Genomic DNA, 26,603 nt, shown 5'->3' with positions numbered 1-26,603 from the left:
TAACGAACCGAATTAACAGTAACTGTGGCCACATTCTCTTTAAAAAAAAAAAAAAAAAGGTCCAATAATGCCAACAGAGCCAAGAACACACCAGACTGTTGCTTTTTCTGAGTGTAGAGGACGCTGGTGGATAAGGTGTGGATGCTTTGGAGCCCAGTAATAGGTTTTGCTTATTCACGGTCCTGTTTAAATGAAAATGAGTTTCATCACTCATCAATAAAATTTCATTTTCATTCGATCCCAAAATCACTTGCATTCTGTAAGCGAAGTCTTCTCATACAGCAAAATCAGTTTCCTTAAGTTGTTGGACAATGAGCATTTTGTAGGGATGGAATTTTAATTATTTATGCAAAATTCTTCTAATTGATTCACGATTGATTTGTAACTCACTAACATGACATCTAGCTGACCGTCCTCGGCTTCTGACTGCGGCTTGCCTTACCCTTTCAACATTTTCTGGTGTCGTTACTCTGCGTCTCGGGCCAGGATGCTTCTTATCCAGTATGTTTCCAGGTGATGTGAAGTTTTCCACCTATCTGAGGATTGTGTTATGGCTCCGAACAGCTCCATGTCGACCGACATTAAACCACACATGAAACAATCGCTGCGTAGCAATAATAGACTCACTACTTTTCACGAAACTGCCGTAGACAAACACTCGACGTTGCAAGTCCCACTGCTCCATAGTGACTGAGTAAATGAAATGGCATCTTGTGTGGATCAGAACTATCCCCACCATGACCACCTCCCACCGCCGCGCCCTCAGTACTACGCAGTTCAAAGCCGTCCGTCTCCCGTGTGTCACCCTGTACTTTTTGACAGTATTCAGTGAAAGTATGCAGGAAAATCTATCTTCATGTCAGTGCAATGAGAGGAATTACCAAGTGCAAAACAGGCAGAACTGAGCTTTTTGGTTAACTTATTCACTTGCTGTTCGTGCCACTTCATTTTACTATCAGTTTGGGTTTTGGATTTCTAGAAATTTCACACATGATCTCTACTTCTGGTACCAACTCCACATACTGACTGCCATGCGGTACCGAGTGGTGGCCCTAGTGGTGTCATTTGGATGTATTACGGAGGGTCATGGTGTCTGCACACTGCTCTGCCAGCCATTGGCAGCTTCCCAGACTCTAGAGCCACTTCTTCTCACTCAAGTAGCTCCTCAGTTGGCATCACTAGGCTGAGTGCGCACTATTCTAGTCCTCCCACCATAGCAGTAACAGGAACTGACCCCGGACCTTCTGCGTAGCAACCAGACATGCTGACTATGGAGGTAGACCTACTTCTGGTACACATATTTGTTTCGAACTGTAAGAATTCGGCAGTTGGCTGTGCACCAGCTATAAATGTGCTCCACTGTTCTTCTAGTTTTGCAAGGCGTAGATATCTTTGAACTCTTATTCATTAAGCTTGTGTCTTCAGCAAATGTCACAGTTTCTGAAGAAACCTCCAAAATATTTAATAATTTTTATTTCTTGTAGCTTGAGAAAAAGAGTGGACCAAGTATCAAACCTTGCAAGACAATATATTCAATGTTTGCCCATCCTATGGTATGATTTGATGGTGGGACGCTGTTATCTGTTGTTAAGATGTGATTCCATCCTTGCAAGTGAAACACCTTCAACACCTTAGTTTAATTTCTGTGTTAAAATCTACTTATACTCAATCAAAGGTCTTGGCAAGGTTACAGAATTGTTTGGTTGAACAAGAACTGTGTTCATGAGATGATATAATGCTTTCTATGTTCAGAATCATTTACAGAAGCTAAAAATGAACAGTTGTTACAAGGTTAATTTCAGAAAAGTTGTCCAATAGTGTATTTCAAGCTGCCTTCTCAAAAATGTTTGAGAAAGTTGGGAGGAGAGAGATTATTTTATGATTAGAAGTTACTACTTTTGTAAATGGCTGTTAATATCACACAAACACACACCAGTTTTTCAGAAAATACATGTTGTCAGTGCAACTGATTACAAGACAACTCAATGGTGCACTATCATGTCAGCAGTAGATTTTAGTGCCTATGTTGAAAACAATCATATCTGTATGAGTTAATGCTTTTCCATGGCCTAATGATTTTTGATATTCCTCCAATAGTTGTGGCAAAAGTAACACCTGCTGATGGAATATGCAAGGCCTGTTTAAATCTAGTGATTCTGCTTTCAAAGTCCTCTTCCTCTCCTTTCAGTTGCTGCAAGAAAGACTTCACTGAATTTATTGGCCATGGCCTGTGTTTTGAATTTAATATGTGTCTCAGTTGCCACAAGCTGTATCTCATCAGAACTGCTATCTTGTATGTTACAGATTTTTTTTACAAAAGTTCAGCTCTTAAAGAGCTGTTCGATGCAGTTTTCTTTTAGGTCTTTGGTGTTTATTCCACATTTTGTTTCTATATAGCCAATCATCTAAATCTTCATTATCAATCTGAAGTTCACAATTAAACGACCTGCAGAGGGTTCATCGAACTACCTTCAAGCTATTTCTCTACCATTCCACTCTTAAACAGCGGATGGGAAAAATGAACACTTAAATCTTTTCATGCGAGCTCTGATTTCTCTTACTTTATTATGATGATAATCCCCCGTACGTAGGTAGGTGCCAACAAAATGTTTCCACACTCTGAGGAGAAAGGTGGTGATTGAAATTCATGACAAGTTCCTGCTGCAACAAAACACACCTTTGCTTTATTTACTGCCACCATAATTTGCATGTCATATGTATGGCATGCTCTCTCCTATTTCACAAGAATATGAAACATGCTGCACTTCTTTGAACTTTCTCGATGTGCTCCATCTGTCCTATCTGACGCGGATCCCACACTGCGAAGCAGTACTACAGAAGAGAGCGAACAAGCATAGTGCAAGTAATTAGTAGACCTAATGCATTTTCTAAGTGTTCTGTCAATGAGTAGCAGTCCCTGGTTTGATTTCCTCACATCATTTGCTATTTAATCATTTCAATATAAGTTATTCGTAACTGTAATCCCTAAGTGCAAATGAAATGACATAATTTCAGAGACTTTAATGATTTCATACAGATAAGATTTTATGTATAGACTGAAGCAGTGAGTGAAAATTTGTACCAACACTGGGAATCTAACCCAGGTCTCCTGCTTACTAGGCAGGTGCGTTAGCCATTAAGCCACCTTGGCACAGTGGTGCACACAACTGCATGGATTATCCAGGAACACTTCCCTCCTTGCTCCAAATTCTCTCTGCTGCCCCAGTCTACTTTAAATTCTCCCATAAAAAAAGTGTACTCTAAGTACCGTATTTACTCGAATCTAAGCCGCACTTTTTTTCTAGTTTTTGTAATCCAAAAAACCGCCTGCGGCTTAGAATCGAGTGCAAAGTAAACGGAAGTTCTGAATAATGTTGGTAGGTGCCGCCACAACTAACTTCTGCCGTCAAATATATGTAGCGCTACACAGGCATGCTTTGCAGGCACAAAGATAAATACTGGCGCCATAACCTCTGCATCAGTAAATAAAATAAAAAATAAATAAATAAAAAAGGTGGAAGACGAGCTTTTTTCTCCGCCCCAAGTTTCGACCACTGCATTTTCATACATTATCCAATGAAGGAAATACAAATTTCGTATTGTTCATCTTCGAATGTAGCAGCATTTCAATGTACTACGAAAATCTGACTGGCAAGACTGTTTGGGATGTTTGTCAATATGGGAAACACTACGTTCTGAATTTTTTCCTACCTGTGAGAAGAGATGGTTGCTAATAGGAACTTTTGTGAATTGTGAATCACATGCAGTATTCTCTTCACCATAAGAATAATATGAATATAAACATTTTGTCATGTATTCTTTCGTGTTTGCAGCTATCTTATTTAAATCCTGTCTGCCTAATAAACTACGAAACTAGAGTGAGACAACAGGAAAAGCAGAAGAATATACATATCATGTCATGTTTATATTCGTATTATTCTTATGCCTAATAGTGATACAGTCAGAAATGAAGCACGGCAATTGACTAGATTTTTAAATCTAAGATGACTTCTAATTTTGGTGCAGAATGTAATATACTAAAAGAGGCATCTGCAAAGATTTTCAAACGGAGAAAATTTTTCGCTAAACTCTCGTTCAGAACATCTTCTATCATACACAGTCTATTATTTGGTTCTTGTTGATCATTATCAAAGAAAGCAGCAATGTGAGTAACAACAAATAGCAGTCTCTTGCCATTGTTTCACTAATGAGATGATTCCTCTCCTTTTCTTTTTTTTTGTTTTTTTGTTTTTTTGTTTTTTTTTAATTGCAAGCGGCGGTAGCGTGCACAAAAGCAAGCCATGCCGCGGGCAGCGACAGGCCGTAAACACTCATTATCAGAAAGCGACAAACAATGCATGGCACAATACAGTAATGCATTTTCAGCTTAGAGTGATGTAAACACCTATAACAAAGAGAACGGCTCTTACCAGATCAAAGAAAAGTAAGCAATCAATTCAAACCAGACGAAGCACGTGAAAAAGGAAGGGTACCCATATAAATACGGATGGAGCGCCTGACGCATAGCAATGGTTGCCTGGTAAAGCTTAACTGCTAAGCTTATGACTCGAACCAAACTACTGTAGCTGTATCGTCATTCATTCGACCTAAATTATGTCTCATATTATAATGGACCGACTTTGTTTCGATTTGGAGGTGGTGCGGCCTAAAACTTTTCTCTCACCTTGAATTTCAAGTCTCAAATTTCTGATGCAGCTTAGATTCGGGAAAATTTTTTTTCCTTGATTTAGATTCTCATTTTTCAGGTGCGGCTTAGATTCAAATGTGGCTTAGATTCGAGTAAATACGGTACTTAGTTGAATTTACAGTCTTTAGATTTGTGTGTTTTATTCCTTAACCAAAATTTAGTGTATTCCTTTTAGTACTTGTGTGGATGACTTCACACTTTCCACAATTTTGAGCCAATTTCTACTTTTTGCTTCATACAAATGCCTTGTTTAAATTGTTTTGCAAATTGTTTTGATCATCTGTTGACTTTATAAGATGGTAGATGACAGCATCATATGCAAACATCTAATACGGCTGCTCAGATTGTCTCCTAAATCATTGACATAGATCAGGAACAGGAGAGGACCTCTTCCTTGGGGAGTACCAGATATTGCTTCTGTTTTACTCAATGACTTTCCATCAGTTACTGCAAACAGTGACCTTTCCGACAGGAAGTCATGGATCCAGTCACATGACCAATATGATACACCAAAGGCATGCAATTTGATTAGAAGTCGCTTGTGACAAACCATGCACAAGCCTTCTAGAAATCTAAAAATGTGGAATGAGTTTCCCCCCTTTTTTATACAGGGTGGGTCAAATAAAAGTGGCCTGAACAAGTGGATACAACTGGGTGTGAATGTATCCATTCATGCATATAAAAGAGAGGAGGAGAGGACCTACAGTAATTTCCAATAGGATGGAGAAACTGCCCATACAGCCGACTGAACACTGGAGCACATTTACACAGTCTTCACACATGACAGAGTTGTTAAAGCAAAAGTCAGTCTGGTCGCAGTCCTAGCTGGCCACCCTGGTCACACGATTTGTCATTGTGTGACTACTTTGTGTGGGGAGCCCTCAAGTGTAAGATGTGTCGTAACAACCCTCATAGTCCTGAAGAACTACAGCAGAACATTTTAGATAATACTGCAGCAATTCCAGCAGTCCAGCTTCGATCTGCCTTCAGCAACTTGCTGACCAGTGCCCAAAAATGCCAAGAGCATCTGCAGGTTAGTACTGTGTTTACTTTCTCTGCTGTGTTTCTTTGTACCCTGGAACTTCATTCTCTGGGCCACTTTTATTTGCCCCACCCTATTTTATGCCTATAGAAATGTAGGCACCTTGTACCTGTATAGGTGCACCTGTCCCATTTCTGTGACTTGATAATAACCATATGTTACGTATAACACCCCTGTAGAAATACCTTTAAATGCTGTTCTTGTAGCTATTTGTCATATTTGTCTCTTGGAAATACTTATCCTAAAATGGACCCAGCACACACAGTGGAAATCGCAGGGATTGGACTGACAGTGCTCTGGTTTCATGGAATGCCTGTGAAAATTATTATTACAAGTAACCTCTAAACAGACACAAGATGGCCACAATCTTTACATTAGTGCGTCGAGTATTCCCAGTTATGTGCCCGATGTAAAATTGCTGAGCCTTGCATATGAATCAAGAATACTAATTACTAGAGACTTACTTTTCAGGAATTTTGCATTAATGCAAAGAATCCCTCCTTTTACCAGAAGGGCAAGATAAAGATCTCTTTTAAACTCTCTGATTACTATTGCTTGTGTTTTGTTTGTGTGTTCTGGACCTCCTTGGGTCAACACAGTGTTAGTCATCTAGTCTAAAGCTAGAAGAGTTGTACCACGTCTTAGAAATCTTGTCCAACCTGGCGGGCTGGACTACAGTTCATATACATTTATATCTGTTCTCTGTAAACCACTCTGAAGAACATGGCAGAGGCACCATACCATTGTAGCAGTTATTAGGGTTCCTACCCTTCCATTCACATAAGGAGTACAGGAAGAATGATTGTTTAAAGGCTTCTGTGCATGTTGTAATTAGTTGAATCTTATACTCATGTTCTCTAAGTGAGTAATATTTTGGAGGTTGTAATATATTCCTAGACTTATCATTTAAAGCTGGTTCTCGAAACTTTGTAAGTAGGCTTTGTTGGGATAGTTTGTGTCTATCTTCAGTAGTCTGCCAGTTCCGGTTCTTCAGCATCTCTATAAGTCTCCCATGGGTCAAACAAACCTTTGATCATTCATGCTGTCCTTCACTGTACTCGTTCAGTATCCTCTGTGAGTCCTATTTGGTAATAGTCCCACACTCTTGAGCAATAGTCTACAATGGCACTTACTTACTTACTCACTGGTCATACCGGACTCTAGAGTCCATTACTGCAGCAACGTATTTTCGCCATCTGTCCCTGTCTTGGGCTATTTCCTTCCATTCACTTTCAATACATAGGCTCCTAAAATTGGCCATCACATCGTCCTCCCCATCTACGCCTCGGTCTCCCCACAGGTCGTTTTCCCTCTAGGTGCCTGCCCTACCAGTACTCTGCGCGCTGCCCTGCCCTCATCCATTCGAGCTACGTGACTCGCCCATCGCAGCCTACTGATTATGTCAGGGCTTGAACAGAGTTTGTGAACGTCTTCGTTATGCAGTTTTCGCCACTCTCCGCTAATGTCATCCCTTTTTGCTCCAAAAATTTTCCTCAAAATTCTGTTTTCAAATACTCAAAACAGCTTTTCATTTCGCACAATGAGAGACCAAGTCTCACACCCATACAGCATAACTGGTGGAATAATAGTTTTGTATATTATAATCTTTAAATTCCTAGACAATATCCGTGATGAAAGTAATCTAGTCAGTGACAAGTAGCATGCATTTCCCGCCTGTAATCTCTTCTTCAGTTCGGATTCAATCTCATTTCTCGAAGTGATGTTCACGCCTAGATACTTAAATGTGTTCACTTTTTCAAACTGCATGTCTCCAACTCTTAACATTTCCTGATCTACTGCTGTTGGCATTCTAGTAGTAACCAGGTATTTAGTTTTGTCTTCACTTATCCTTAGACCTACATCTTCACTAGCCTTGATTAATGCATTCGCATTTGCTGTTACAGATTCTTTCCTATCGCTAATGATGTTTAGATCATCTGCATACCCTAATATCTTAATATTTCAATTTAACTCCAAACCCTCTGAATTATCTGCTGCCATTTGTACAATATATTCTAGGACTAAGTTAAAAAGTAGTGGAGACAGGGCATCTCCTTGCTTAAGTCCGTTCTTTATTACAAATTCTTCTGACTCTAATTTCCCCACGCGTACTTTACCTTTTTCAAACTCGCTTCTATAAGTCTAACATACTTCTTTGGTATTCCAAGTTCCAAAAGAATTCTGTACAATTTTGATTGCAATACTGAACCATATGCTTTTATAAAATCTATGAAAAGATTATGAACTGGTTTATTGTATTCCCATTTCTTTTCCAAAATTTGACGCAGGGTGAATATTTGGTCTATAGTTGATCTGTTCCTCCGAAAGCCGGCTTGGTAATCCCCCCCACAATTTCATCTGCATATGGTGTAAGCCTGCTTTGCAGAATATTAGAGAAAATTTTGGAACATACTGGTAATACTGATAATAATCCATCTATAATTACTACAATCCATTTTGTCGCCCTTCTTAAAAATTGGGATCAGAATCGACTCCTGCCACTCTTCAGGTATCATCTCTGAGTTCCATACTTTAGTTATCACTTTGTGAACTACTTCCACCAATTTCTGTCCCCCATTTTTAACTAATTCTGCAGTTAAGCAATCTGATAATGGTGCTTTATGGTTTTTCAATTTGTTGATTGCATCTCTTGCTTCCTTTAACATTGGCTCAGGTATCTGGGATTCTGCTGTATGTATTTTGTACGCCTGCTCATTTCCTGCTTCCTGGTGTACATTTAATAGATGCTCAAAATACGCCCTCCATTTACTTAATATAGAACTGGGGTCTGTCAGTATTCCCCCAGCATCCCCTCGAAGTGCATTTGTCCTAGCCCTGAAGCCCTTTCTATACCCATTTATGTCTAGGTAAAGTTCCCTAATGTTTTTTGTTTTACTGTTTGTTTCCATTTTTGTAATTTGATTGTTCAAATAATCCCTCTTCTTTGCCCGTAGCCTACGACCAACTTCCCTTCTCAAGTTCAATAACTCCTCTCGTTTTCTGTCTCCCATTCTATCCTAATCTAATCGCGCTTTTCTCCTTTCCTCTACCAATTTCTTGCATTCCTCATCAAACCACTGTTTCCTCCTGTTCTTAATTGTATCTATTGTGGCCTTCGCTGCCTCTTTGATATTATTCCTCACAATGATCCACTGTTTATTTACAACCTCGTCTTGATCTTCATGTGTCCTGAGAGCATCAAACCTATTTGAAATTTCTATCATGTACCTTCTTCTAAAGTTTTCACCATTTAGCTTGTCAGTGTCAACTAACAAGTTCTGCTTTGTGATACCTCGATGTTGCTGAAGATAGCCGTTGGTGAACTTTGGCAATTACAAGAAAATGATCAGAATCGCAGTCTGCTCCCCTGAAAGTCCTAACATTTTCTATACTAGTGTGCCATCTCCGATCTACAAGAACATGATCAATTTGGTTTCGGATGTGTCCATCTGGAGAGACCCAAGTTGCTTTATGAATGACCTTCCTTTTGAAATATGTGCTCTCAACAATCATGTCTTTTGAAACAGCAAAATTAACCACTCTTGTGCCATTATCATTCGAAATGTTATGCAAACTTTCCTTCCCAATTGCAGGCCGGAATGCTTCCTCCTTCCCTATCTTCGCATTAAAATCACCTATGATTAATTTTGTATCATACAAGGAGAACTCATCCCACAGTTGATCCAGTTCTCCATAAAAGCTGTCTTTAACAACCTCTTCAGTGTCCTCAGTTGGTGCATGTACATTAACTACTACTAGTCTATTCCACCTGCCGGACAACACTATAACTGATAGTCGGTCACTAATGAACCTTATATCTCTGATTGTGTGAAGCGCTTTTCTCTGTACTGCGAAACCTGTTCCAAAACTGTGAGCTTTCCGCACCTCCATAAAAAATGTGTAGTTACCCCTCCTTATGCTACCCTCCCCCTACCACCGAGTTTCTTGAATACCTGTAATGTCTACATTGTATCTATCTAATTCGTCTAATAATGTCTGGAACGTTCCTGGCCTGTTCAAACTTTTAACGTTCCATGTTCCCAACCTGAAAATTCCTTTTGGCCTGAATCTCTTCGAAGTAGGTTCCGCCTGGAGATCCGAATGGGAACCTAGTTTACCTCCGGAATATTTTACTTCAAAGGGACCCATGCACATTAATGTTGCTGATTCTTGATGAATAGATTTGATAGTAAGAGAAGAAGAAACAGGGATGGTTCATCACGCCATCGCCTGCATTCTACAATGGCACACTTGAGTAATTTGGAAGCAATCTCCTTTGTAGACTAATTGCATTTCCCCATTATTCCACCAATATACCAAAGTCTATATATATATACTAAGATGGTATCTGTTCTTTCGGACATACCATCTTAGTATATATATAGTTAAGGCTCACTGGCCACTTGACCATCTTCTTCTTCTGTGCGAATGCACAAACAGTGCCCGAACTCTTACGGGAATCGGCAGTGCGCCGCGAGTAATGAGTATAATGGGGGGGGGGGGGGGGGGAGGGGGCACTACAAATGTAGTGCGGGACAATATGTTGAGAATGTCGGTTTCATGGGAGGCGTGCCAGAGATAAATCCCTGCAGTCACGCTATCCTCTGTGTCCTCAGTGGCTCAGATGGATGGAGCGTCTGCCATGTAAGCAGGAGATCCCGGGTTCGAGTCCCACTCGGGGCACACATTTTCTTCTGTCCCCGTTGACTTATGTCAATGCCTGTAAGCAGCTAATGGTGTTCATTTCATTGTAATTTCATTCTAACGAGCTGCATGGTCACCGATGGTTCGGACATGTCCGAAAGAACAGATACCATCTTAGTATATATATAGTTAAGGCTCACCAGCCACTTGACCATCTTCTTCTTCTGTGCGAATGCACAAACAGTGCCCGAACTCTTATGGGAATCAGCAACGCGCCGCGAGTAATGAGTATAGTGGGCGGGGGCACTACGACTGTAGTGCGGGACAATACGTTGAGAATGTGGGTTTCGCAGGAGGCGTGCCAGAGATAAATCCCTGCAGTCGTGCTATCCTCTGTGTCCTCGGTGGCTCAGATGGATAGAGCGTCTGCCATGTAAGCAGGAGATCCCGGGTTCGAGTCCCACTCGGGGCACACATTTTCATCTGTCCCCGTTGACGTATGTCAATGCCTGTAAGCAGCTAACGGTGTTCATTTCATTGTAATTTCATACCAAAGTCTACCACCTGCTTTAAATGTGACTGAGCCTATGTGATTATTCCATTTCGTATCCCTACAAAGTGTTACTTCCAGGTATTTGAATGAGTTGGCTGAGTCCAACTGTGATTCATTGATATTATAGTCACAGGATTTTCGTTTTGTGAAGTGCAGAATTGTACATTCTGAACATTTCAAACAAATTAACCATCTTTGCATCACTTTATAAAATTTCAAAGATCAGACTAAATATTTATGCAGCTTCTTCGAGACAGTACTTCATTACAGGTAACTGCATCACCTGCAAAGAGTCTGAGGTTACTATTAACATTGTCTGCATGGTCATTAATATCATGAACAGCAAGGGTCCCAACACACTTCCCTGGGCCTCACCCGTAGTTACTTCTGCATATGATGATGACCCTCCATCTGAGATAACTTTCCGCATCCTCCCTACCAATACATCCCCAATCTAGTCACAATTTTTGCTTGATACTTAATATGATCATACTTTTGACAGTAAGCACAGTTATGGTACAGAGTCAAATGCTTTTCGGAAATCAAGAAATACTGCATCTACCTGACTTGCCTTGATCCAGATCTTTCCTTATGTCATTAGAGAAAAGTGTGAGTTGGGTTTTGCATGGTTGATGTTTGTGCAATCCTTGCTGATTGGAGTGGAGGAGGTAATTCTATTTGAGATGTCTCATTTTGTTTGAGTTCAGAAAAAGTTCTAAGATTCTACAACAAATCAGTATCAAAGTTCTCTCCTTTTTCGCTATCACGCTCTCGCCCCCCACCACCCACCCCTGTGCATCTCCCTCCATCTAACCTCCCGGCTGCACTCAACTTCCCTACTCTCTTTACACCTTGTCCATCTATGCTCCCACAAGCAGCACTTTACTGTCCCCACCCCTAACCCACCATCCCTCCCCTTCCCTGCTGCAGCCTCCTCCTTAGCCTCACCACCTGAAGTCTTCCCCCATCACGCACTTCTGCTCGCAGTGTGGCCTGAGCAGCCAGAGAGACTGGTGTGTGAGTTGCATTTGTGTGAGTGTCTGTGTGTATATTGTCTATCTCTGGCGAAGGCCTTTTTGTCCAAAAGCTCACTTTCTGCCATTCTTTTTGTTGTGCCAATGTGCGACTGAACATCTCCGCCATGTAGCGAGTAGCAACTACGCGTTTCATAATATTCCTTCAAATCAGTATCAAGGATATTGGATCGTAGTTTTGTGGATCACTTCTGCTACCCTTCTTGTAGCTGGGAATGGCTTGTGCTTGCTTCCAACTACTGGGCACAGTTTTTTGTCCAAGGTACACTTTTTTGTTCACGGTATCTATGCTAGAGTATAGTTAGAAAAGAGGCAGTCCATTGGGCCCTGGAGCTTTGTTCAATTTTAACAGTTTCAGCTGTTTCTCAACACCACTAACACTTATTTCACTAAGTGCTTCAGTGGCACGAGGAGTAAGTTGGAGCAGTTCTCCTGGGTTTTCCTTTGTAAAGAAATATTTGAAAACTGAGATAAGAATTTCAGCATTGGTTTCCTGTTTTAGCTTTTGCTTTGGTGCACTTAATTTCAGTTCCTGTCTTATTTGCTAGGGACTGGATACTAACTTTGGTGCTATTAACAGCCTTTATAGATGATCAGAATTTATTTGGGTTTTGTGAAAGATCATTCGACAGTATTCTGCTAGGGTAGTCATTGAAGGATTCACACATTGCTCTCTTGACAACCAAACACATTTAATCAGCTTCTCTCTATCCATATTCCTATGCTTTGTTTTACACCTGTTATGTAGTAATGTCCATATGTTTAATGTTGTAACCGCGACCAGAATGGTTGTGGGGTTGCCGAGAACGCAGCATGGCGGGACCAAACGGGGGCGGCCTGCGAGCAAACAAACGAATGGGAAAGGACGGACACAGGTGACCGAGCAAGACCTTACAAACAACAACATGCAAGAAGCAACGGGGTCACAAGCGACAATCTAACAAATCCACAATGTTCATTCATACACAGAAACAAAGTAACGTAAACACGTTGTCTGTAGGCGAGATGTTGATAGACACATGCAAATATCAGACTGCGTAGCTGAGCAAAAGGCAGGCGCTTAAATACAGGATAGGGTACGTTTGTATTGGCTGCTGGGTACACGTTATACGCGGGCCAGGAATGTGCGCAGCCACGGCTTACGGTGCGACGGCTGCAGAGACCTCTAGTGCTAATTGAGGTCTACATCTACATACATATTCCGCAATCCACCATACGGTGCATGGCGGAGGGTACCTCGTACCACAACTAGCATCTTCTCTCCCTGTTCCACTCCCAAACAGAATGAGGGAAAAATGACTGCCTATATGCCTCTGTACGAGTCCTAGTCTCTCTTATCTTATCTTGGTGGTCTTTCCACGAAATGTAAGTTGGCGGCAGTACAATTGTACTGCAGTCAGTCTCAAATGCTGGTTCTCTAAATTTCCTCAGTAGCGATTCATGAAAAGAGAACGTCTCCTTTCCTCTAGAGACTCCCACCCGAGTTCCTGAATCATTTCCGTAACACTTGCGTGATGATCAAACCTACCAGTAACAAATCTAGCAGCCCGCTTCTGAATTGCTTCTATGTCCTCCCTCAATCTGACCTAATAGGGATCCCCAAAGGCTCGAGCAGTACTCAAGAATAGGTCGTATTAGTGTTTTATAAGCGGTCTCCTTTACAGATGAACCACATCTTCCCAAAATTCTACCAATGAACCGAAGACAACTATCTGCCTTCTCCACAACTGCCATTACATGCTTGTCCCACTTCATATCGCTCTGCAGTGTTATGCCCAAATATTTAATCGACGTGACTGTGTCAAGCGCTACACTACTAATGGAGTATTCAAACATTACAGGATTCTTTTTCCTATTGATCTGCATTAATTTACATTTATCTATATTTAGAGTTAGCTGCCATTCTTTACACCAATCACAAATCCTGTCCAAGTCATCTTGTATCTTCCTACAGTCACTTAACGACGACACCTTCCCGTACACCACAGCGTCATCAGCAAACAGCCACACATTGCTATCCACACTATCCAAAAGATCATTTATGTAGATAGAAAACAACAGCGGACCTACCACACTTCCCTGGGGCACTCCAGATGATACCCTCACCTCCGATGAACACTCTCCATCGAGGTCAATGTACTGCATTCTATTACTTAAGAAGTCTTTGAGCCACGCACATATTTGGGAACCAATCCCATATGCTTGTACCTTAGTTAGGAGTCTGCAGTGGGGCACCGAGTCAAACGCTTTCCGGAAGTCAAGGAATATGTCATCCGTCTGATACCCTTCATCCATGGTTCGCAAGATATAATGTGAAAAAAGGGCGAGTTGCGTTTCGTAGGAGAGATGCTTTCTAAAGCCATGCTGATGTATAGACAGCAACTTCTCTGTCTCAAGGAAATTCTTGGTATTCGAACTGAGAATATGTTCGAGGATCCTGCAACAAACCGATGTTAAGGATATTGGTCTGTAATTTTGAGGATCTAACCTTCTACCCTTCTTATATACAGGCGTCACCTGCGCTTTTTTCCTGTCGTTCAGGACTTTATGTTGGGCAAGAGATTCGCGATAAATGCAAGCTAAGTAAGGAGCCAATGTTTTAGAGTACTCTCTGTAAAACTGAATTGGAATCCCATCAGGACCTGGCGATTTATTTATTTTCAACCCATTCAGCTGCTTCACAATCCCAGGGATGCCTATCACTATATCCTCTATACAGGAATCTGTACGAAACTCAAACGGCGGTATGTTCGTACGATCCTCCTGCATGAAAGATTTCTCAAATGCCAAATTTAAAATTTCAGCTTTCGTTTTGCTGTCTTCCATTGCCAGGCCAGACTGATCAGTGAGTGACTGGATGGAAGCCTTCGACCCGCTTACAGATTTTACGTAAGACCAGAATTTCCTTGGGTTTTCAGCAAGATCTTTTGCTAAGGTATGATGGTGGTAGTGGTTGAATGCTTCACGTGTTGCTCTTTTTACAGCAGTACAAATCTCTACTAACTTTTGCCTGTCCTCGTTCTCCTGATCTTTCTTGTACCGTGAGTGCAACTGCCTTTGCTTCCTGAGCATTCTCCGAATTGCGCTGTTAAACCACGGTGGGTCTCTTCCATCTGTAACCCACTTTTTCGGCATATTCTTGTCCAATGCGTGATTTACAATATGTTTAAAATTTGCCCATAATTATTCCACGTCCATCGTAACGGAAGTAAATGAAGTCGATTCATTTACTAAGGTCCATGCCGTTTGGCGTGGATTCGAAACCCGCGGCGCTCGGTACCAGAACCCTCCCCCATGAAACTTGTGAGTAGGGGCAGAAACACCCTGGACAGTGCCGAGATGGTCGGCAGATGGGAGAAGATACGGGCTCGCCAACCGCCGTTGGTGGGGAGGAAGGGACGTCCGACGTGTCCATGACAGCTGACCCAGAGGTCAAGAGGCCAGCGCGGCGGAGGGAGCCACCGATCCACCTGGAGGCATGGAGGCAGCGCAGGAGGGGGGGGGGGGGGGCAGTGGCGGCGGCGGCAATTCGATGTCCACGTCTGAACTGAAGGAGGTAGCAGAGGAGGAGGTGGCAGCGGGAGACCCATGGGGTCACGAGGGCGGAGCTGGTTATGATGGTGGCACTCCAACCCTTTCGATGTCTGCACAGAAGTCACATACCACCCATGGGCCGCGATGACCATGGCGGGCATCCAACCCGCCTTGTGCCCGTACACTCGGGCCCACAGGGCTGTGCCGGGAACGTAACACTGAGAGGACCGGGAATGGGGGCGGGAGGAGGACGGCGTCAGCAAATGGAGCAGGGTCCGCAGCTGTCGCCCATGGAGTAGCACCGCTGGACTACATCCATCAGTTGGCATCATGCGATAGGTGCTCAAAAACAGGATGAGGGCCGACATGGTTGGAGATGTTTTGACTGCCTTCATCAACTGTTGTTTAAATGTGCAGACAAGCTTCTGTCACGCCATTGGAGGAAGGGTGAAAAGGTGGGCTATGGATATGTTTGATAGCGTTGGCCAGAAAGAAGTTGTGGAAGGAGGATGCCGTGAATTGGGGGCCATTATCAGAGACTAATGTGTGAGGCAGGCCCTCTATGGTGAGAACTTGGGCCAGGGTCGTGAATGTGGCCTCCATGGTGGTGGATGCCATGCGGGTGACATACGGGTATTTGGAGTAAGCATCAACGATAAGTAACCACATGGATCCCAAAAATAGGCCCGCAGAATCGAGATGGATGCGATCCCAGGGCTGGCGAGGCTCAGGCCAGGGTGTAAATGACTGAGGGGGGGCTTACCTGATGACGCTCACACACAACGCACTGACGGACCAGGTGGTCAATGTCACCATCGATGCCAGGCCAATACACGTGCTGGCAGACCAAAACTTTCATGCGGAACAAACGCCAGTACCCACAGTGTAACAATCTGAGCGAGCACTTGATGCCGTAAATCCAGAGGGATGGGCATCCGACTCCATGGCCAACAGAAGGACATCATTGACCATGGAGAGCCTGTGGGACAGGTGGCACCAGGGGATGAAATTGGTCTGCATCCGACGAGTAATATAGGAGGGCCACCAGTGGACCATGTAGCGGAGAACCGTCCGCAAGATAGGGTCTCGGCGTGTAGCCATGGCAGTGTGAGCAGCCATAAAAGGCAGACCGTCCAGTGCATCCCGGTGGGCGGAATCAATGTGAAGAGGACCTCCTGTTGACCAAACGCAGGATTGGGTCCTGCTGGGAGACGTGACAAAGCATCTGTGTTAGCATGGCGGGCAGTGGGATGGATGGTGTAAGCATAATTTCGAAAAAATAACGCCCAGCGCGGAAGACGTTGAGCCGTCCTCTAGGTGAGAGTGGGGTCCGAAAAGGGTAATTAAAGGTTTATGGTCTGTCTGGAGGGTGACCTTTGCCCCAAAGAGATAGGTGTGAAATTTTTGGATGGCGAACATGATCACCAGGGCCTCCTTTTCAAGCTGGGAGTAGTTCCATTGTGTGGGGGTCAACGTCTTAGATGCATAAGTGATGGGCTGTTCTGAGCTGTTGGCATTCTGATGCGTGAGGATGGCCCCAATGCCATATGCCGACACATCAGCTGCCACAACCAAGGGGCGATCCAGAGAGAAGGGAGTAAGGCAAGGGGCAGTCTTCAGCATCACCTTTAAACGGAGAAAAGCCTGGTCACAGGCAGGAGTTCAATCAAAAGGCACCTGTTTGTGAATCAAGTGATTGAGGGGTTGAGCAATGGAGGCACCCTGGGGCAAGAACCGTAAGTAATAAGTAACCTTGCCCAAAAACACCTGGAAGTTCTTGGGACGAGGAAGGGCCTCAATGGCCACGACATTACAATCTGAAGGGCGAATGCCATCTTTGCTACGCCAGTGGCCTAAGTATTCCAGTTCCGATTGAAAAAAACAACACTTGTCCAGCCGACAGTGTAAACCTGCAGATTGCAGAGATTGAAATAAGGCACTGAGGTTTTGCAAATGCCTGGTGGGAACGCCCAGTGACCAAGATGTCATCCAGGTAATTCACACAGTCAGGGATAGGCTGTGTAAGCTGCTGCAGAAGCCACTGGAAAATGGCTGGCACTGAAGAGAATTCAAATGGAAGGTGCTTGTACTTGTAAAATGCGAAAGGCATATTGATAACCAAGATGTTCTGGGAATCAGCATCAAAGGGTAACTGGTGGTATGCCTCAGCCAGGTCGATCTTTGAAAAGTACTCTCCCCCGGCAAGCTTGGGGAGAAGGTCTTTCTGTCGGGGAATGGGGTAAATGTCTACAAGGGACTGAGCATTGACAGTAGTGCCGAAATCCTCACACAGCCGAAGGGACCCATTGGGTTTCCGTATGACCACCAATGGTGTCGCCCAGGCACTGTATGTCACAGACTCTAGAATGCCAGCAACCTGGAGCCGATCAAGTTCCTGGTTGACTGCCGGTCGTAAGGTCACCGGAAGGGGTTGGGCCTAGAAAAAGCGAGGCTGCACATCTGGCTGAAGTATGATGTGCACCTGAAAATCGGAAGCACATCCGAGGTCCGTTGCAAACAACGACGCAAAAGTGGAGCACAGATCGTCCAAGTCCTGAAAAGGAACAGCCGTGGAAATGACCTCAACTTCATTGGAAATTGAAAAGCCAAACATTTGAAACACATCCAGGCCAAAAATATTTGAAGCCAACAGATGGTCAACAACAAAGACAGCAAGGAGCTGGGAAACACATTTGTATGTTGCCTGAACGACGGAGTGCCCACGAAGGGGAATGGAACCATCTCAATAAGCGACCAAACGCCGAGAGGGGGGTGACAACTCAGGAGAGCCCAGTCGGGTATATGTCACCATATTAATCAGGGAGCCCAGTGTTGACCTGAAAACTGGCCTCCTCAGTGAAAGGGCGGAGCATGAGAAAATGCTTCTGCACTGAAGGGTCATCCTGTGGGATGACCGATTGCAGAGCATGGACGGTATCTTGAGGCCCAGGAGGGGCAGGACTGGAGTGAGTCAGGCGACTACGACAAACCGATTGGATGTGACTCTCCTTGTTACACAGAGTGCACGTTTTCCAGCGGTGGGGACAATCAGCTCGAGAATGTGTGGTAAAGCACTGTGGGCAATATGGAAGTGGGCCTCACGACTGGCGACAAGGGGCAACTGGAGGCGCCGATGCCATAGAGACATCTGACAAAGAGGAGTCCCAATGGCGCTGGCCTCTGTCGGCTGGGCCACGTCGACGTCGTGAGGATGGAACCCACCGAGATGCCTCGATCGCCACCAGTTGCGGCCGCACCATGAGACGCTCGTTAGCCACTTGAGCAATCTCAAAGGAGTGGGCAATGCGGAGAATCTCTTCCAAGGAGGAGTTATCGAGTTTCAATGCCACAGTGCAGGCCTCAGGATCGGGAGCCAGCTGAATCACCACATCCTAGATCAGGGAGTCTGCTGAAAGTCCGGGACCCAGGAATAATACGACTGACAAGGCTGTTTATGGTACTGGCGGAACTCTCTCGAGAGGCGACCATGTGCTAGTGTTGGGAATAATAGTTTGTCAGCAAAAGGCATATCTCCTGGAAAGAGAGAGCCACAGGATCGGACAATGGTGCCAACTTGCGGAGAAGAAAGAACATGCCTCGGGAAGCCCAAGACAAAAACAGTGACTGCTGCAAGGAGTCATCCATGACTTGAAGAGCTGTGAAATGTTGTTTCAGCCAATGTAAGTATGTTTCCTAGTCTTCTTTAGCGTCATTAAATGAGGGGAACGATATCAGACGTGGGAAAGCGTCGGACACCTAATGACTTGAAAGCTGTTGTGGCAGTGCATCCCTTGCATCAACTTTGTCCATTAGCAACCACAGCGACTGCTGTAAAATGTCTAACTGGAGCTGCTGCTGTTTCATGAGCTGCTTCTGTTGCCCCAGAAGACAGACCAACTTTGCCTCCATGCCAACAACTATCACCGTTTACCTAGTCGCCAAAAATGTTGTAACCGCTACCGGAACAGTCGCGGGGTTGTTGAGAATGAAGTGCGGTGGGACCAAACAGGGGTGGCCCATGAGCAAACAAATGAATGGGAAAGGATGGTAATGAGCAACGCCAGACGACCAAGCAAGATCTTACAAACACCACCACACAAGAAGCAACGGGCTCACAAGCGACGAACTAACGAATCCACAACGTCCACTCGTACACGGAAACAAAGTAACGTAAACACGCTGTCTGTAGGTGAGATGTTGATATACACATGCGAATATCAGACTACCTAGCTGAGCGAGAGGCAAGCGCTTAAATACAGGATAGGGTATGTCTGTATTGGCTGCTGGGACCACGTGCTCCACCATGGCGCCCTCACTTTATATGCGGGCCAGGAACGTGTGCAGCCATGGCTTGCGCTGCAACAGCTGCAGAGACCTCTAGTGGTAATCGAGGCCCATGCTGTCTGGCGTGGATTGGAAACCCGCAGTGCTTGGTACCAGATTTAGAAATTTCTTTACTCTACTGTATGTCATGGAGGGTTGCTCCCATTATGAAATGTTCTACCAGGTACATATCTATCCAGTGCCTGGTCAACTATTCTTTTAAGCGTCCTATTGGAGGGGGCTTTCCTGGGATACATAAGCCTTCAGCCCTGGTTTACTAACATTGTTGACAACTTTGCCATGTTGACTCTTGGTGAGGCTGGCCTGTTAAAATTTGTGGAATCTCTAAATACATTCTCCCAATTAAATTTCACATGGTCCTGTTCCGAATCCCATGCCACTTTCCTTGATGTTGACTTCATCCCACTGAGGGTCAGCTGCACTTTTTTATTCACATTGCATCTACTAACAAACAACAGTACTTACAGTTTGACAGTTGCCATCCTTTCCACTTCAAACTTCCCTCCCATACAGCCTTGGCATTCAAGGCCTATGTACTTGTTCAGATGCTGACTCTATGGCCATACACCACAATTCTCACCTCAGCCCTCACTGGAAGTAATTATCCCACCAGCTTAATTCAAAAGCAGATTCCCTGGGCCATCACACCCAATCCTGCTATTGCTGATGCCTCCAAAAAACAGCTTAGGATTATACCTCTTATCACTCAGAATTATCCTGGCCTTGAATGTATTACTTCAAATAGGCTACAGCTTCCCAAAATTGTGCCCTGGAATGAAGTCCATTCTGCATGAGGTTTTGCCCACCACACATAGAATAGCTTTCCGTCCCTCTCTCAATCCTCATAATATCCTTGTCAGACCCTAGGTTGCTTCTGCACCCGTTTGCCATGTGAGGTTGGGCACTGTCATGCAAAAACGAAAGTTTGGATGTCAGCTTTCCTTGACGTTTGTGAACTGCTCTTCTAAGGCTGTGCAGAGTTTGACAGTACCGGGCAGAATTTATGGTTGCTCCATGTTCAGTGAAATCAATAAGAAGTACACCTTGCCTATCCCAAAACATTGTCGCCCCAATTACCTTGCTGACAAGGTTTGCAAACATTTTCTTGGTTTTTGGGGGGACGTTGTGTGCCCCCATTCCATGGACTGTAATTTTGTCTCACAATTGACAAGTTTCACCCAAGTCTTGTCACTGGTTACGATTTGATCCAGTAATGAATCACCATATTAATGGTAGGCCTCCAGAAATGTCAACGTTGCCCCCATTCGCTTTTCATTATGGTGCTCTGCAAGCATTTTGGGCACCCATTGTGCACAAAATTTGTGGTAGCCAGGCTTTTGAGTGACAATGTCAAACAACAAAATCCGTGAAACTTGTGGGAAAGAAAGTGAAAGCTCCGTTATTGTGAAGCGATGGTTTTCACGAATAGTTTCATCAACTTTAATAGTTTCATAAACTTTAGCGACGAGATCGCCAGTCACAATGCTTGGGTGTCCATTCTTCTCTTCATCATGAATGTAGGTTCGGCCATTTTTAAACCGAATGCATCATTTTCGGACGGAACATTCACTCATTATGTTGTTTCTGTACACTTCACTCAGTTCACGATAAACTTCTATTGGTTTTAGGTTTTTTGCCAACAAAAACCATATCACAGATCACACCTCACAACTGGCAGGATTTTCAGTTGCAGCGCGCATTTCAAATTCTAATATAAAAAAAACCAGATGCACGGAGACATTCCTGCTGTCACAGATGGATGCCGACTAAGCTGCCAAGTACACACGCACCAAAATATATGCGATCGGTGTGTGCCTAGCAGCGTCCGGTGGAAACGTTCCCTACTTTCTGAATAGCCCTCGTATTTTCCTACCTGTCTACCTGCTCCCACCTCTACTACATACAATGTACTTAGCTTTTCTCTCTTATTAACTTGTGCGTGATGTTTTGTCATTAATATCTGTCATGCATATTATCCTGTCTTCCATTTTTAAGCTCTCAAGTTTCCAAATATTGTCTTGTGCAGTCCCCAATAATCGGTCTTTCCTTCTCATCCTGTCTGGTAATTCTCTCCTGACCCAGGGTTCTGGATGACTTTGCTGAACTCTCCCCATTTCCTAGGTCTCACCAGTTCTTTTCCTTCATCACTGTTATTTCCCTTTCAATGCTTCTATGAGAAGAAAGAGCCTCTGGCTCTGAAAGCTTGCAAATTTCAGTACCTTTATATGTTTTTTCTCCTGCTGTTTCTGGGTGGGTAGACTTTTGATATATACAATCGCATTATATGTTCAAAGATTCTACTTTAATACTTCAAAAAAACAGTTTCTATCTTATTTTGCTTTTGGTATACTGTCAAAAATTTTGAAAATAATGGAAGCACCTCTGCATGAACGTGTTCCTGTGTTGAGGTATTCTCTATTTTAGTGTGTGATTCTCCCTAAGCTTTGCAGTTAACTATGTGCCCTTGTCTCCACAAAAGGGGTTTATCAAAATCATCTTTGAAGTTGTGTGGTTAAATGAGGTGCCACTTATTTTTGTAAATTTCGAATTATCATTATCCAACATGCTCTCAGTGAACATTTTTCGCTTACACACACTTTGTAATTCTGAGGTTAATGTGTAACTTGATCCACTTTCCTTAAGGCTCTTCTTCATGACGGAAGCTACAGAAAACAATGTGTAAATGAATTGAAGTTAACAACTTGAAATGCATCATACTGTATTAATAAAATCATGTTTTACTAATTATGAATGTCAACTTGTTTTTTGTTCTCTTGCAAATTATATCGTGACTTTTAATGTGTATGGAAAATCAAATGACAGATTAAGCTGAAAGGAACTGAAGCATTATGAACCGTTTTTCATGAAAACAAATATTTATGAAGCTATTTTTACATTTTTATAGCTCATAAATGACAAGTCAGAAGAACATAAAACTAATTAAGTCATACATAAAATTATCACACTATAAAGATTTCATGAAACTGCTTTGTCAGAAGGAATTATGTTGGTTGTAAAATTCAGAGAAAGTTTCAGTAGTGAACCAAGCAGAAGAGTCATAACTGTGGAAACATTTTACACCTTCAGAGCTTATCTGGCAGTGTTTTACGTGGCAAATATTGTCGAGCAAATGTGGTGTATGTTTCCTTGTACCTATCCTCCCTGTATTGTCAACTTGAACTATGAATTTCTGCCAGTGTGGCTGCCTATTTCTGTAAACAAAACACTTTGGTATTAATTATTGACTAAACCATTGACCAAACAAAGAAATAGAAGAGGAATTTTCATATGCAAATTATCTGTACTTCCTGTAAGTGATGCTTCTGTATACATAAAAAAATCACCACACGTGTGTGTGTGTGTGTGTGTGTGTGTGTGTGTGAGAGAGAGAGAGAGAGAGAGAGAGAGAGAGAGAGAGAGAGAGAAATTTACTTGTATTGTAACTGTAGTCCCCTTAAGTTTTGGGGAAAAGATTGTATACAATATTTTAATGATAATTAAGTTTTCCCTCCGTGATTTCATCTGACAGATATATTTCGTGATAGTGATCATGCAACACATGATGGTGTAACAACTCAAACACATACAGAGTACCACTTGGAGGAGTCTGATTTTGTGAAAGTCAACTGCATATCAAGTAAAGGTTACACGTAAGTTCCATATTCCACAACTATTATTTAAATAATTTCATTCAAAATAGTTTTACTGGACTATATATTTTATTAATAATTTGTTGAAAACATGCTTTACCTAATTACTTATAGCACAAATTATCAGTAAACATATGCTCTACATTTGAGCAATATAGATGAATAAATCTTGTAGAGGGCTTTTCCAGCAGCCTCATGGACATTTGCCGTAAAATAATGCAAGAAAAAAATTGAAACTCTGCATATAAGACAGATGAGATATATTACCAATTTACCAAAATATAAAAGATAACCAACCAGAGAAGGGATTATTGACAACAGTAAAATACAGCCTTAAACTGTCTAGCTTTTGAAACATTAGAAATAATTCAGTTGTTGAAAGAAAAGAAAAAATCAGAAAAACATCAAAAACATGGGAAGAAATTTCTTTCAAAAATTGTGGTGGAGTAGGCAAATGCTGCAGATAATGAGGTTTCCCTAACAGTGGGTTATAATAGACAAAATTCAAATGTGAAAATGTATTGTAAGATAGAGATTATAGCTAAAAACTAAGTAAACCACAAGATGCAAATATAAAACAAACAAAATAGATGGAGGAAGAAATAAGCACAAAATAAGAAAGAGAAGGACTAAAAAAGTGAAAAAGGTGGAAAAGAGGATATAGTTAATGGAGTGTATTTCCTGGAGGGTGACAGGATGTGAAAATATGTTAGAAAGCAAGTTCATTTCTCTAGAGTTCAGGAAAACTAATGTTGGTTGGGTGCAGCAAGCACTCAAGTCCCTTAAATCATGCTCTAGATAATGCTCAGCACTAAATTCCTTCAGGAAATGTCAGGGTGGTTCCTTTGCAAGGGCGCAGCTGACTTCCTTCCCCGTCCTTGATACATTCCAAGCTTGCGCTCCATCTCTAATGATCTCAATGTCAATGGGTATTGAAAACTAATCTCCCTTCCTTCCTTCCTTCCTTCCTTCCTTCCTTCCTTTCCTCCTTCCCTTTTGCTGGTCAACACTAGCATTCACTCCAGGCTCTTCCCTGATTTATTTGTTGTTCTGCTGTGCTGACTAGTATTCCTGAGCATGCGTATCACCATTGCTCACTGCACAGCCTTTAATCTTAATTCAGATCTCAATGCCATAACGTGAAACTAGTGATGCAAACTGACTGTTCCCGTTTTTGACATACTGGAAGACCCTATTTGGCTTACCAAAAAAATTCTAGGTGCTCTTAGATGTATTTCCTTTCCTTTCCATTCCGTCAACTCATTCTTTTTTGTTGTATTTATTGAAGCAAATTTGGTGCCCAACATCCAAGGTAGCAGGAAGTTAACTTCCTACTACAGAATATTCCTTGCTGTAAAAGGTAGATGGCTTGCATGCTTTGTGAAGTATGTGATCATAGGGCATGATCTCTAAAACAATTAATATGGATGATAAAACATGAAACATGTAATAAAAATTTATTAAAAGGATGGAATTCTACTCACCACATAGAGGCGGTGTTGAGTTGCTGAGGCAAAATAAGAATGCTAGAAACACACACACACACACACACACACACACACACACACACACAAATCGTCCACATGCAGTGGCACTAGTGCAGCTGTGTCTGATGGCTGGCTCTTGCAAGGATCTCAATACTTCTGAAAGAAAGTCATGTACTCCAAGGGTCTTGTTTCTATTTAGTTCTTTCAGTACTCTGTCAAATTTTTCTGACAGCAGTATATCTTCCATCTCATCTTTTTCCCACTTCCTCTTCTCTTTCTATAATATTGTCCTCAAGTCTGTTTCCCCCATATAGGTGCTGTATATATTCCTCCCAGATTTCACTTGTCAGGTGCTTAATACTGATTTGCCATCTGAGCTCTTAAAATTCATACAGTTGCTTCTCTTTTCTTGAAAGAGCTCTTTCATTTTTCAACAATGTAGGAAAAGCTAGGTTGCTATTTACCATAAAGAAGACACATTAAACTGCAGACAGGCACAATTAAGACACTCACACAGAGCTCTTGGCCATAGCTTTCATCAGAAAAAGAGAAATGTACACTGTTCACGCAAGCAAGCACACCTCATGCACACATAACCGTCACCTTGAGCATCCTGGGCTGGACTCCAATTTTTCTATAGACAGCATCTGCCTTTCCCCTAGTTATGCACGCTTCTACAATCTTGCATTTGTCTGCCAGCCATTCCTACTTTGCCATATCTCATTTTTTTTATGAAAAAAGTCATTTTGTTATGACCTTATATTCTTTCACCTCCTTTGTTTGCTGAATTTTTATATTTTCTACTTTCAGCAGTTAAATTCTATATCTTTTTATTATCAAGGGATTTATTCTAGTCCTTGTCTTTTTATGTGTGTAATCCTCTGCTGCCCTCATTATTTCATCTCTTAAAGCTAACCATTTCCCTTCTATTGCATTCCTTTCCCCTGTTTCAGTTAAGTGTTGCCTAATACTGCTCCTGAAATCTCAGTAACCTCTGGTCATTTCAATTTATGCAGGTTCTGTCTGCTCAGTTTCCTAACATTTGGAGTTTCTTTGGTATTAATCTGCAGTTTGTAACAAATAAATTACGGTCAATCCACATCAGCCTCTGGATGTGTCTTGTAGTTTAAAATCTGGTTTCTGAATCTCTGTTTTACCATTATATGGTGTGTAATCACATTAATGTTATCACATGCCCAGATGATCACCTTTTGTAGTGTGGAGCACTGTGAGATGTGCAGGAAGATTGTCAGTGAGGTTCTAGAAGACACAGACAGGGATGTGGAGCCAGTGCTGTGGCCAGCTGTGCTAGGTTTCTTGGTTGAGGATCTATGGCAAGTACGAGGTGTGATAAAAATAACAGGAATATTTTTAATTTCATAGGCTTTATGTATCTGATTTTCAAAGCTTTTTTAACTTGTTTGTTGACAGTTGAAAAGGTTTCACCTGTTTTCGAGTGCATGGTGTATTTTTACTTATGAGAAAGAGGGGTCAAAGAATTTGCATTAAATTTTGGTTGAAAAAGGAATAAAATGCAGCACTGCATTTGAAATGTTGACTGTGGCTTTTGGCAAATCTGTTATGACAACGACTAGAGTTTTCAAGTG

At 42.5% G+C, this 26,603-nt stretch overlaps 1 protein-coding gene across 3 annotated transcripts in view; it reads left to right on the top strand.

Annotated features, from left to right (window-relative positions):
• Nucleotides 1–26,603, top strand: part of LOC124777213 — a 482,077-nt gene that overhangs the window by 307,129 nt on the left and 148,345 nt on the right. For all 3 annotated transcript variants that reach the window (XM_047252529.1, XM_047252528.1, XM_047252531.1), the window contains one exon: nucleotides 23,389–23,509. In XM_047252529.1, coding sequence (XP_047108485.1) covers nucleotides 23,389–23,509 — 121 coding nt within the window. The remainder of the gene's footprint in view (nucleotides 1–23,388; nucleotides 23,510–26,603) is intronic.

Source organism: Schistocerca piceifrons, chromosome 2 (genome assembly GCF_021461385.2).
Source record: "Schistocerca piceifrons isolate TAMUIC-IGC-003096 chromosome 2, iqSchPice1.1, whole genome shotgun sequence".
NCBI classification, from domain to species: Eukaryota; Metazoa; Arthropoda; class Insecta; order Orthoptera; family Acrididae; genus Schistocerca; species Schistocerca piceifrons.
Note: the sequence above shows the minus strand (reverse complement) of the source record. Positions and strands in the feature narration are given on the sequence as shown.